Source organism: Pelmatolapia mariae, linkage group LG8 (genome assembly GCF_036321145.2).
Source record: "Pelmatolapia mariae isolate MD_Pm_ZW linkage group LG8, Pm_UMD_F_2, whole genome shotgun sequence".
NCBI lineage: Eukaryota > Metazoa > Chordata > Actinopteri > Cichliformes > Cichlidae > Pelmatolapia > Pelmatolapia mariae.
In genome coordinates this window covers 3,964,600-3,978,844 of record NC_086234.1, presented here as the reverse complement: position 1 = coordinate 3,978,844, position 14,245 = coordinate 3,964,600, and the positions used below count along the sequence as shown (strand labels likewise).

At 42.1% G+C, this 14,245-nt stretch overlaps 2 protein-coding genes across 3 annotated transcripts in view; both read right to left on the bottom strand.

Annotated features, from left to right (window-relative positions):
- The window catches only part of map2k6 (mitogen-activated protein kinase kinase 6), a 44,160-nt gene extending 39,275 nt beyond the window's left edge, over nt 1–4,885 (bottom strand). The window contains exons 1-2 of one of the 2 annotated variants that reach the window (XM_063482488.1): nt 4,819–4,885; nt 4,530–4,653 (exon numbers count right to left, since the gene is read on the bottom strand). In XM_063482488.1, coding sequence (XP_063338558.1) covers nt 4,530–4,620 — 91 coding nt within the window. In that variant the 5' untranslated portion in view covers nt 4,621–4,653; nt 4,819–4,885. Of the gene's footprint in view, nt 1–4,529 lie in introns of both variants that reach the window. The other variant, XM_063482487.1, reaches the window with a different exon arrangement.
- A 1,884-nt stretch (nt 4,886–6,769) lies between these two features.
- On the bottom strand, nt 6,770–13,453 carry btbd17a (BTB (POZ) domain containing 17a). Its single transcript, XM_063481905.1, has 3 exons — nt 13,276–13,453; nt 11,386–11,677; nt 6,770–9,226 (listed from the first exon to the last, which is right to left on the bottom strand). The coding sequence occupies exons 1-3, from the start codon at nt 13,358–13,360 to the stop codon at nt 8,152–8,154; spliced, it is 1,452 nt and encodes a 483-aa protein (XP_063337975.1). The 5' UTR covers nt 13,361–13,453; the 3' UTR covers nt 6,770–8,151.
- Between the last annotated feature and the right edge of the window lie 792 nt (nt 13,454–14,245).

The following is a 14,245-nucleotide window of genomic DNA, read 5'->3' as shown; positions in this document are numbered from 1 at the left end:
GAGCCACGTCCTTACATTTTACAGTAAATCTTTCAGTGTTTAGTGAGAGGGGAGACATTTGCTGTGGTAATGTGGGCTCCAGGTAGGCCTTGCTGTTCTCTTTGAGTCTCATTTTAGGCCTGTATTTGTTATTCATTAAAAGCATAGAGGAACATACATTGCATATGAGTGTAGTTCACATATTACTAATGGAAACTAAAGAGAAATGGTAACATAGTTACCTTGATGATACATATCAGTATGTACAAATGAATAACACTGACTCCGGTTCACTTCTGGGGTTCCACAAGGTTCAGCACTGGGCCCTTTTAACTCCTCATATTGTACACAGATGGCATGTGTTAAAATTCACTTTATTTTCTGCTGACACTAACTTATGTTGCTCTGGTAAAAGGTCTGGAACAGCTGCGGAATAAAGTGGAAAGGGAACTGAAAGTTTTAAAGAAACAGTGTGGCATTACTAAAATGTATCAACCCAACACATGGAATAGGGCTGTGCCATATCAAACCATCCACAATAATACTGGTATAATATTTAGCTTGAGTTGAACTCATATGACAGGAAGAACAAGCTGTGGATGGAAACTACTGAACACCTGAAGTTATATGGGAGGTCAAAAAGCAACTGGTTAAAAACTCGGCCCAAGATACAACATCTCAGGTGGAAAGTATAAAAACTTTCAATTTTATTATCTGGCAATACTGTGCAGCTCCAGAGTTACTTTAGTAAGCAGTTGCTTTCTACTTTTACTTAAAATGTCCAGAGAAAACACTACCCAGGGTAGGGCTGTGCGATATGACCAAAATCTCATATCCCGATATAAAACATCTATCATCCCGATAACGATATAAATCACAAAGATTTAACATTTTCTGTAAATTCTGTGACTCTCGGGCAGCTCGACTTGCGTGAAGTGTTTCCAGCTGGGCATCGTGTACCTGGAGTCAAGTGTTTTAACCGATGCATTAAATGATGCATTTTTAGACATAAGTTGTAACGGCCGCCGTTTTCTTTGTGAGTATTTATTACATGGCGTGCTGCGGGGAAGAGCCTGTTCTAACGTTTGAGTCTAAGGTTTATTTTTTAGCACCTGACGGCTCTTTGTTGCTTCTCATCCGTAAACACTCTGCATACTCTTTCATGTGATTCAGTTTTTTTTTTAAAGTCTCAACAGGATCTTCAGCTTTATTCTGAAAGATTTATGTGGAAAATAAACAAGCGGACATGCGATGGTTTTACCGTCGTTGTTGCTAACGACAACGCATAAAAACAGGCGCTTGTCCGTCAGTAGTGTGGTTATATTAAATATAAGAGAAAGAGAGAACTTTAAGAAATTAATATAGCCACTACAGTGACCATCAAAACGGTGAAAAAATATTGCCGTAAACAGTTTATTCTGCGACACCACGAAACAAACGATAGCGTAAAATGAAACGATAGATGTTTTTATATCGTCATCCGATATATATCGTTATATCGAACAGCCCTAACCCAGGGTGCTTTGTGCTACTTTTTCTGCTGCTGGCACATTGATAGATTCACACTCTGAATTAGGTAGTTTATCATACTGATGTGTCTGCTGTGACGACCCCTTAAAAAAAAATAAGGGAGCAGCTGAAAGTTGCTTTATCATCAATGACAGTAGCTGGTTGAAAATTCCCTTTAACTTAGTTTGCACTAATAACTGTTGGTTCCTGTACGCTTCAGTTACCTCTATATCGTCATAAATGGCATTACTACTAATTTTCTTGAAATATCACAACATAAATTATGAGGCTATTGATAGCAAGTAATATTTAGTACCAATAAACGCAACATTGTGATGAATAATGATGAAATATAGTTCATGAAAATAGACTGTGTGATAACCAACCATAAATTATGCTGCAAAGCGTACACATTTATTTTATAGATATTTTTCAATAATTTCTTGCATGCGTGCATATGCACTCCTGCAACAAACAGAATATAAACCCATGAGAAAACGCTGGATTCTTCTGTTTACATAGCAGGTCAGAAAATTCAATAAGCACCTCTGAACTCTATTCAGTTCTGTATTTAAGCAGTATTTTGTCTGTTCGAGTCAAAATGTTTGTTGGCTCCAACATCTCCGGTATGAGAATTTGCTTTCAATAGAAATCAGAGCCGTAACAATTATGAAAACCCAAAGATAACCAGCGTACTATGATGTGCGACAAAGTAAATTATAAAAAATAAAATTTTTTTCAAAGGTCTACATAATTGCTATAGTTGACTTATTACTGATCTATATTAACCTAGTGTACAAAGGTGAATAAACAAAATGTATTCTAGGTAAAAGGCCTTTAGGAGTCCTTTTGTTTCATATTAAAATGTATTTTTTCTCATCATTTCCTAGTGTATTCATGTCTAAACAGATTTTTACCATAGTAGTTGGTGGAGCTATTTTTAACTCTTTTATACACAGCTCGGTAATTTCATCTGTCTATAAAAGATCACATTTTGTAATCTGTTTTAATCTAATCACATATGTGACACAGCATGTAAAAAGCCAAGAAGAAAATGAAGAAGAAAGAGCCAACCAATGGCAGAATCAGAAACAGCCGCACTTTCCAACATTTCCAAAATCTGTTTTCTTAACTTCACTTTCTGCAAATAACTCTCAGAATTTTGTCTGAAAACGTAGCTAAAGGAACAGCTTTTGATGCATAAACTGCAAATACACAGCGCACCTCTGCAGCATGAGGCGAAAACACTCGCTCAGCGCAACCATAGACACACACACACACACACACACACACACACACACACCTGGGGGCGCGACCTGGCCAGCCAGCCAGCAAAATGTGCCCCCGTTAACAATGCTGCCAACTTTTCCGTCTTTAGCCTGTGGCGATAACGCTGTGTGCTCTGTGATCAGCCGAAGGGTTCTTGCAAACCTCAGTGGAGTTTTTAATCACAAGTTTAATCATTTACAAATGTACTACGAGAGCGTATTTATCTATTAGTATTGTTACTAATCCACAGAAAGTCAGAGAAACGACACATCTTTTTAATTTGTTTTGTTCTTTGTTTGAATTTTATTTAAATGATCGGTCTGAGACTAGTTTTTACTGTTTTGATGTTTACTGTTTCACACTAAAGGAGAAATATTTGTCAGGTCCAAGATGTCAGAAGCTTTGAGCAGATGTTATAATGACTTGTCATCGTGCAGACGTCAGTCAATATATTCACCTACTGAGAAAAGCTGCAGAGCGATCACCCAATCATCTCTCAGCTGAAAGGTGACCAAGTGGATGTAATTTTAAATCAAAGACGAGATCTTAACTGGGCCTACATCCACTTTTCGTGCGACTGCACATGTGCAGTTTTCTGCTTTGTACCGACGTCAATGAATGACAACAGAAACCGACTTCTGCTCTCAGGAAAGTCCCAAACCAACTCATTCATCTACAAAACATAAATAAAACGTGTTGCATTATTCACCACGCGATAAGCTGGCTGCAACAAGACAGTTCCTCCGTGTGGGTGGACACTCAACTGGAGCAGATAAACAGGATCTGACCATTAGGGGGGCTCTTGCTCTCTCCTACCTGTTCACCTCCTGTGCAGCCTCTCAGTGCGTGCATGTGTGCATGTGTTAGAGAGAGAGAGAATGCTGCATGTTGTGCAACAAACCAGCCTCACTTTGCACTTCTTGGAAATCACGGTGAGGGGAGTTTGGGAGAGAAAAAAGGCCCGAGCTGCTCTCACTGCAGCTGTTTGGCTCTTCCACTGCAAGCTCCATTCACTGATGATCTTAAAGAGGCTGCAGGGGGGAGGCTGAGCACAGCTCCTCCTCCACCTCCTGCTGCTGCAGGGTGGTAAAGTTGGGTCAAAAGTGTGACAGGCATGCAGAGGGGGAAAAAGCTGCACATCGGTGGACACCCAGGGGTTTGACACATATCCAGTTGCTGGACAGAAGCAGCAGCTGACACACTTTGCAAAGCCCAGAGAGTGCGCCCTGTTCCTGAACCCTCCACCTTAAAGCTCGCGGGTCGTTTTGCCATCAGTTTGTTGCATTTTCTCTCCTCACGACCTGAAATAAATTTGCAGCCTACAAACACACAAACTTGTCCACTGACAGCTGCAGGTTGTCACGTCATGCCACCCCCCACCACCCCCTCCCCTATGCACCAAACCACATATTTAGAGCCCTGCACGCGACAAGGCTTTCATGATTTACCCCGAAAAGCGTGCACGCGCCACGCGTCAACTCGTGCAGAGTTTCTAATAAAGACCGTCTATCTCGTGACTATTAAGGCGCCCCGTGCTCTACATCCCTGCCTGTGCGCTGCTAATAGCGCCAGTACGAGTGAGTCCACACAGCATCGTCTTACCAGGAACTGTGCAAAGGGGAAGATCTCAAACAGGAAATGCAACTGACCCTTCTTAGCCGTCTAACTTTAAAATGCACCGGCCGTTCTCGACCTGCAGCGGTGCACGTTGCAGCTCGTGCAGCCGTGATTGCATATCGCTAGTTTTGCACACATCGGTTTCATATTCTTACCTCCCTTCGGCTGAGACATTTCCCCTTTGCTTTGATGAGGGGGAGGGGAAGCACAAAAGACTTTGCCTTCTTTCTCACTCCCTCCCTCCATCGCCCTCGCACTGGAGCTTCAGCGGCTCGCTTTCTGCAACAAAGATGCAAAAACACAAGCCTCGATCTTCATGCACTTGGAGCCTTTTCGCGTCCGAAGCGTGCGCGTCCGTGCGCAGGGCGCCGGGACGGATGCACGGCCGTCGGGAAATCAGGTAATTCTGCAAATGCACTGCAAAGAATTCTCCGCAGCACTTACATGATGGGCCAAGGCTGGCAGCTGAAAGCTCCTAACTTGGATCAGTGTGAGCCCCTGCGAGAGAACGTTCTTCCTGCTTGGGCCGCGGAGGCTTGTGGGAAATGTAGTGAGCGCTGCGGCGTTTTATTTTCGAAACCGCAAAGACGCTGAAGTTTGTAACGTATCCTAAAAAGGGTGGGTGTGGGTTTCGTCTGTGCACACACCCGGGAAACACTGACTGTGATATTCATTCCTGGTGGGTTTTGTACATTTTCAGCATCGATTTCATGATGCAATAGTTTGTAAAACACATAAAAAAAATCTTGCACCAGCTAAGAAATCTGCACATTCTGTAATAAATCCAATCTGTATTCGTTCAAAAGTCACTCTCAGCTTCTTTTCTTATTATTCTATATTATCCTTACAAATATTAGAGAGTGAACCCCTAAGAGAGCTCTCGGCAACAGCAAGGAGGAAGAACTCCCTTTTAACAGGAAGAGACTTCCATTAGATTCAGACTCATGCAGGGGTGATACGCTGTGACCTTTGTGGGGTTTTTGCTTTCCAATATAAAGCCCCTTCAGGTAACTGTTGTTGTGATTTGCCACTTAATAAATAAAACTGAATTGACTGGAGACAAATTAGAAAAGCAAGGCTGAAAGAGTTTAGACGTGTGCTGAGGAGGGATCGTGGATACAATGGACAAGGGATTTTAAAGATGAAGCTGCCAGGAAAAGAATGAGGATCACGGGTGTAGTGAAGGAGGACATTCTGAGGGTTGGGGACAGGGTGGGATGGAGGCAGGAGATCCACTGTGGCGACCCCTATAGGGAACATCCGAAGGAAGAATTATGATTGAAATTGGTTCAATGTTTTTTAAATTAGCTGATTAAATCATACCACGGCTCAAAGTCAGCACAGAGAAAGCAAAAACAGTCTGTGGGAGAAAGGTGAGTGTGGCAGGTCAGTAAGGTTTAAACCCGTGGCTCTCAGGGATTACTCGAGCCTGCACTGATTTCTTTATTTGAGACTGAGCAAGTTTAATATGAGCAACGAGCAAAGTACAAAAGTTCAAGCACTGATTATGCAGCAGAATTATTGCTGCATTATTATTACTGTTCCTTTCATTTCTGTGCAGCTTTCTGCTGTTGAGCTCCGTGCATCACTTTATTATTTATAGAATTATCATCTGCAGAGTCAGCAGTGATGTCAGTGCAGTGAAAAGGAAAAAAATATAAATTTACATAAAAGGAAACTTGATCAAATGAATCGCAGGTGTTTTAAACACTCTTTGTTCAGGTCTCTGCATCTATACAAAGAATCCAGACAGAAAACACCGTGAACCGTAGAGCAAGAATATCACGTTAATAAGACGTTACAGGGGCTCCGAGGTACAAAACACAACAATATTTCAGAAATCACAACAACACTTGACTTTACAGAAAAGTTCATGATGTTTTTTCCGTTTCAGAAGATGAAACCAAGTCCTCAGTGACGAGCTCATGTCACTTCTTCTTTCTGTTGTCTCAGCATGTTTTTGCTGAGTAAGTTTGAAAGAGGAGGATGGAATCGACGTGATCTGTTTTCTGAATTTTTGCCTTACACCTGAGAATCACAGTAGAAGTTAAACACAGAAATATATCAGGATTATCCTACAGTACATGTTAATGAAGCCATAATAATACATCTATGTGATAAAAACAAAAAAAGCTTTTATTTGCTTGTAATAAAGCAGTTTTGTGGTTTTAATAAGAAAAAAATATCATAATAATTTTTCATTTTTCTTATTTATTTTATTTCTATTAGATTTGGAGGGGATGTTACGTGTTGTGTCCATCTAAGGCAAACATTTTTTTGGTCTGCTTAAATGAAGCAGTTGCAATATCAAATCAAATCAAAATTTATTTCTATAGCACATAATAATACAACAAAGTTGACCAAAGTGCTTCACAGTCGGTCAGAGCAATAGCATAAGACAGAATAAAAAGAAACAGTTAAAAGGAGGGCAGGAAACAATATGACAATTGTTTGAAACAAAAACTAGCCTCGAAATAACATACTAGTTTGAATCAAAAGCCAGACTAAAATAATAAGTTTGGAGTTAAGGAGTCTGGGAGCTACGACAGCAAAGGCCCGATCACCTCTGGACTTCAAACGAGACCTCAGTTGCGTCAGGAGTTTGATTGGAAGATCTAAGTGACTTATTAGGGATATACAAATGAAGGAGTTTGCATAGATAGCTGGGAGCCAAATGATTTAAAATTTTAAACGTAAGCAAAAGAATATGTTGGTTCTTCTTACTTACATGTTTTTTTTTATATCTGAGAAATAAATTTGATAAAGTAAAAAAAAACAATTAATAAACTGACATTTGCCACAAAATAATTTTTTGCATTTGGTGACAAAACATAAGCCGGATGACAATCAGGACAATATTCAGTTTAGTTTTTAAAACTTAGGAAACAATCTTTATTACCAGGTGACACTGATTAATGCAGCAGTGGATGTAAGTAACAGCATCGATCACATTAATAGATTCACTAACGAGGTGCTGCGACATCGGTGAGAAGGAGTACAGGTTGGGTTTCTAAATAAGTTATAACATACAAGTAGAAGAAAAATGTTTAAAAAATCTATTTACTTTCCAGTAAGCACTGAATTAACAATTTACTGATTTAAAAAATTGAGTCATCTACAATTTTTCAACCATATTTCACAACAACACAAAATATAATCACAAAAACAAAAACAGCGAATAAAAATCCATCAGCAGACATTAGCATCAGGGTATAATTTTATTTAGCAAAGCTTTAGATCAGTGCACACCGGCCGGTGAATATCAACTGTGACCCCTTTACGTGTAAATGGGGTATAATAGCACCAATATCAAATCAGTGTATGACAAAGGAACAACCTCAAGAATAAAGGACGAAGCTGGTGGTGTTCTGCATTTTCCTGAGTGCCAATAAATCCCATAAAAAGACCAAAATTATAGCCCATTCATCACTTTAAACTTTAATACCCAAGGTTTTTATGGTGCAGTAATTTTCTCAGATAGTTGGATGCAGTGTTTTTATTAAACACTATTCAGCCTGGATGAAATGGTGCATTTCTTGGGGACTGTTTTCAGTGGCAGATAAATTTCTGTTTGGTCCTCTAGTGAGTTTTTTTCAGCACTTGGACAAGACGAATACAGACTATCACCATCTTTCCATTATGATTTTACCCTCACAAAATGCTCTCAGGCAGTCCTGAATCAGGATCTTTGTTTTTTAGTTGTTCAGTGACTCAAATGACTCAGGTCCACGTCTCCATGATAGGATATGAGTGAGGGTTGGAGTGAGGTGAAGAGACTTAATTCTTGGTGCTTATGAGGGTTTGGTACAGTGGCTTCACAACAATATGGAGGAACAGGGAGCTGTCCATGAGATATTCAGACGTCCGGCGGTACAGGTCAGCTTCGGCCAAGAAATCGCCGTTTTCCTCTGTGCTCTGGTGGAAGTTGTAGACGTGCTTCACCACCACCTTCCCCTGCTGCTGAGCCATCACCAGCACCGTCTTCTGGAAGCTGACTCCAGCAAAGTCGGTGCTGGATGTGGCAGGCGTGATGATGATGCGAGGACGCCCGCCTTCTACGCGAGTCGGCTGCATGGCGCCCGTCTCGGTGTACATGGGCCTCATGCTCAGGGGCAACCAGCGCGGGGAGAACAGGACGTTCCAAGTCACGCGTTTGTTGGCGTCATGGTTGCTGGGCCCCAGCTGGGTCTGGAAACTCATGCTGCGGTCGTCCCGTGTTGGGTTGTTGATGATCCAGGGGGACCCCCACACTGGGGACAGGTAGTTCCTGGGCACAAAGAGGCTGCAGTTCACGTCAAAGTATTTGGCCATCTGCAGCGGCGAGGCCGAGTGAAACTGGTAGGACATGTAGAGCAGGTCGCGCACCGACTCCTGATAGCGAGCCAGGATTGTGGACTGGGTTTGGAGGAGGAAAAGCTCCCGTGGGGGGATCATGGCGTAGCGCACAGCTCTCAAAGCGTTCTCAGCCGTCAAACCGTCCGGATCGTTCTGGATAATCCACGCCTCCAGGGCTGAGAAGAGCTCCATCTCGCTCTGCAGGATGAGGTCTGAACGCTGCAGCAGGGACATAAGCAGCTGACTGCTGATGGTCACCCACTCGCCGCTCTGCAGCAGAGACGACAGGTTCCAGGCCATGTACTGAAGACAGCTGTCCCTCAGAGTCACATCCCCGGCCTGCAGGGCGTACTCGTACCAGCCTGCCACATGGCCTGACGGGGTGTCCCTGGCCAGATTCTGGGTCATGTACTGGGTGATGCCCTGCTGGAGACTCAGCACCTGATACTTAGTGGCCAGCTTGTGTAGAGGAGTGGCCTGGTCCAGACGCAGAGAAAGCTCCCCACAGTACAGATACCTGCACAGAGAAGAGAAGCTGACTCTATGACCACTGAGTCTAAAGCGGTCTGCTGGGTTTATTTTAGACATTCATAGAATCATGCTAAAGCTGGAAAAGCTGCATTTTCATAGCAGACATCTTAACTCTTAGCATCCACTGCCAATAAGTCTAGAGTTAGGTTTAGGTTTAGGGTTTTGACTATGATACCTTTCAAATTAGGTATCATAGAAAAATTAAGTTAATACAATAATTATAACATTGCACTTTTTCTGTTAATGCGGTTGCAGGTAACTGGGACCATTATTTACTAAATTACCAACTGTACACATCAAAGGAGCTGAGGGTAACTTTCCCAAAGATATCACTGAAATTTACAACCACAGAAATCGCCCCCTGCTGGCTATTAAAAAGAATGCAAGTTTAAGGCATTTTCCACACTGATGCTATGTCCCAAAACCTAGGCCGCATCCTTCGGAGGACCCAGTCTTCGCGGTCTACGTGGGCCGGGTCCTCAGTGGTGTTTAATAAACTCAGCTGTCTCCTCCTTGCTATCTAAAATATAACAGGACACTGGCGTAAATTCTCAACCATCTCACACTTCTGTTTAATCAGTTTTCTGTTTGACGTTTATTCAGCTGTGTGAAACCCCCGGAGGAACCCACCCAAGGGATTAATAAAGTTTATTTAATGTAATCTAATCTGATAATTTTAATCTCAGCCAAACCGATTTACTCAGGAACAAATAAAACACTGAAAAAAGCCAAACAATAACATTTTTAAGTTATCTAAATGACTTATATATCATGTTTAACATGATATAACATGATGAGTAGCGAAAGACCGCGGGGGGGTTGAAAACGATGTGCCGGGAGTTCACTGTTCTCACCGGTTCTAGTGACCCTTGAATCTCTGGATAGCTATCGAGCTGATGGGTAACAGACGTCTCCGAAAACATCAGAGCACTTGTGCAAATATGTGATGTCTTGATAAATGAGCAGATATTTGAAGTTTACACAGCTACATTCTCGCCTGAACATATGTTAAAAGTTTATTTGTGACCCAGAAAGTGTAATTAGAGTAATATTAAAACTAAGTAGCTGCTGCCATTGTTGGAAACTGGAATTGGCTGGGCCGCGCTATCAATTCTGGGATAGGTTGGGCCACGAAGGATAAGCCCGACCCATTGTTCAAATTCGGCGAAATGAAGGACGCATTTTTCGGCCGCGTTTGGAGCAGCCTTCGAATTAGGACAGCCTTCACCGCCTGGCAGTGAGGTAATCGGTCTACAAATGCAGCCTCCAAAGGATGCGGCCTACGTTTTGGGACACAGCTTGAATCTTTTATATACAGTCTCTGCTTTAAAGTATAACAGAACAGGGGTATAAGCAAACTAATTGGTTAATGATAGCAAAAAATAATAATAAATCCCAATTTAGATTAACACAGAGAAATGTTAGCCTTCGTTTGTCCCCTCTTAAATCCATAATTTACTTAAAAATCCTTTTCCTCACATACAAAAATCTTGAATCATCAGGATTCGTAATATTTTAAAGACCTCATAGTGACCTCAGGTGACTCTGAACCTCTCTTGTTGCTCCAGCAGCTGAGAATGAGAAAAAGTCAGAACAGTGGCCTCCTTTCATGATGATTTCACCCTCATAGAGTGCTCTCAAGTAGTCATGAATCCAGTTATTTTTGTTATTTATTCAATTTTCCTTAAAGAAAAAGCACTTGGATGAGCAGATTAATGATCCAAACATCAAACCAGAGGCAGTTAACAGAAAATACACCTTAAATTAATATCAAAACAAAGTGGTTCTCTTTAGAACAAGAAGGTTTAATCGAAGCAGAATAAGAAAAATAAGCGTAATGTGTGTTTTGATTAATCTCATTAGCAGCTGAGATGAAAATAGATTTGCTTATTGATTGCTGTTGCAGGCTTCTCGGTGCTGCTACACTACAGCAGATGCTACTGAACAGCCCAGCAGTTTCCTCATTAGTCAATTTGCTTTACATTGTACTCATTGATGGGCTCATATTTAGAGCTGCAGTTTCACACTTCCTCCCTCTACAGGGTGTGCTAACTCAATCAAACTTAGTTGAAGTGACCCTGAAGGACAAAGGTGTATGTTCCCCTGATGCTGAGGGGGGAGGGGCATCCTCTGTTCCCGCCTCACCTGATAAACTTGTCAAACACAGAGGCACAGTTGGAGCTCTCTCTCAGGACCAGCGTGCTGCTGTTGCGGCTCAGCAGGATCTCCTCAAATACAGGACTCTGCAGGGAGAGCACCAGGGCGTGGGCCTGGATCACCTTCACCTCGTCCGCATTGGGTGTCTCCACCCGCAGTGACACGTCGCTTCCATTGCCCTGAATCAGGAGGGCCTCCAGACGCTGCACCAGGACCAAGGAATGGCTGATGGTGTCCCTGTTGCTGCCACCATCCTGGGCTCCTTCAGCTTTCGCCATGCCTGGGTGTTTTTGAGAAAGCAGAAGGAGCTGGTGGATTTAAAGGATTGGATGCATTTCATAAATAAAACAAAGCTGCGTGTGAGTTATTTATTAGGGCAGATAGTGGGGTAGTATCATCCAAATCCATGCCATTGATCAGCCCAGCTGCGCTCGCTGTCTGGATAATGAAGGATTGTGGGTCATGTTTAATTAAAGCTTTGTCTCAGCTGAGGCGGTTGCATCGCAGCGCACCCCCTCCACCCCTCCTTCCTCTGCTAGACCACAGAGTTACTGTAACTACAGGGATGTGAGCCTTGATTCATATTCTCAAAGTAGTTCCTCTTTCTGATTCATTATAAATATTTGACACTTTCTTCCCCACGCTGACACAAACAGAGCACGCTGTTAACTTCTGTCTGTCGGCTGTGATGTTCAAAGGAGTCCGAAGGAGAGGAGAGCATCCTCAAAACAGTCCAGATGATCAGAGAACCACAGCAAACAGAATTTTAGATAGTGTGTTTGGCTACATATTTGAAGATTTTACACTCAGTGAATATGGTCTCTCTGATTTTTGCACTTTCTTAGGGAGCTTACACAAAATATTTGGGCTGAATCATATGTTTAACTTTAAAAAAAATGTCCCCCACATATATTTTTTTGTTCTCTGGACTTAGAAGCTTTGAAGACAACTGCTTTTATTTACCTATTCCGCCACCAGTTGTGTTTGGTCAACATCTACTTCTTTTTTATAATTGTTTTAGCAGTTTTGAACACCCAAAGTTGTTTTTTTCTTTACCTTTTAGCTTCATATTTAACATCAAATAAAACCCAAACCTAACCCTTGATGGATTCCCAGCGAAAGGTGGATGTTAAGAGTTAAAAAAAAACTCAGTTAGTAACAGTAGAGCCACTGTTACTGTACAGCACTTATTATTAGAAATAAATCTACTACTCATGCACACAAGAGACCAGTTTCAAATGCATGTAGGAAAGTGAACCAATATGAACTATTTGATTGTAAACTGCTAAAAATAAATACCAGTAAGCCTGAGTTTGAAAAATAAAAAACCTGCTATCACTGTGTCCCAGAAAAGAGAAGAAGGTCAAGTCACTTTTCTTCCCACTCCCTTTCAACATGTAAATTAATCAGAACGGCAGCTATATTGAAATGTATTGATTTTTTTGTATAGTATTTTTTTCTCTCTTATTTTCTTTTCTAAATGTACCTGTATATTGTTTACATGTTTGAAATAAATTACCAATCATGAAATAAATTACCAATCTTTCATACAGCCCCCAAAATGTAAAAAAGTAATCTCAGTGAAAACTATTTCCTGCTCTTTTCGCAGTTTGGCTGAGGTAGCTCTTTAAATGTACTTCTGGAAAACACATCCTTTGTACTCCTTTGCTCTCACTCAAAATCCAAACCTGTTTCCATGAGCATTAATTCAGTTCAATTTATAGAGACATTTACAGATAAATAAGGCAATATTACAGAAAGACAACCCAACGATCTTCTAAGAGCAAGAATTGACTTTTTACACAAAGAAACTGCCGCATGTCTCAAATGTTCTGTATTTAAGTGAAGAGGCAGAAGTGAGTTTTCAGCTGAACGTACCTGCAGCAGAAGCGGCAGCCTCCATCTGAAGGAAGACAGCCAGAAACAGCATCCCAGCGTGGACGCGAGCAGCCTGTTTCACCATCTTTTCTCCTGACTGTCCTTTCCCGTCTATCCTGGAATTCTGCTTCCTGTTGTTCGGAGGATGATGGGGTCTGCGCCCGAATGACGGATAAGACCGGGGGTTCTCCTCACCACGTCCAGCCCACCACCACTACCAACACCATCGATTTGTGGGTGGAAGCAGGCCGGGGTTGTTTCCATGACTACCGCTTTGATCCTGACTTTCCTATCCTTGGGTATCAACGCTGGCTGGACATCATTGATCCAGCAGTGATGCTGCGGGGAACTAACAAAGCTGAGGCTGGGGGGTAGAGCTGGCATGTTCAAAAAGAAGAAAAAACACAGTCATCTGATAATTTGTTAATGCCTCCAATCATCCAAGTTGTCAAGCTGACATCAGTCTCTCTCCAGGCCACAGACAAAAACACAAAAACACCTCATATAATCTTAATTATTTATATTTACTTATATATAACAAAACAAAACAGTCCTGACCCTGAAGGTGTGCTGTAGTATCTGGCAACAAGATGTTAGCATCAGTTAAGTCCTGGAAGCATGGATGTTTGGATAGAGGTCATACATGGTCTGGAGCAATGCTTTGGTAGATGGGCCGTGGTGATCAGACGGCCATATTCCGTTGCTCACGTGCCCATCTTTGGTGCCTTCAGCGGTGAACGGAGGGTCCGCATGGGAACCCTGGCTGGTCTGCGGCTGTGCAGTCCCATACATAACAAACTTCAATGCTCTGTGTTTTCTGAGACCTTTCTATCAGAACCAGCATGAATGTTCTGCAGTTTGAGCTGCAGCAGCTCATCTGTTGATCAGACCACACTCCCCACGTGCATCTGTGAGTCTTGGCTGCTCATGACCCTGTCGCTGCATCACCACTGTTTTTTCCTTGGACCCT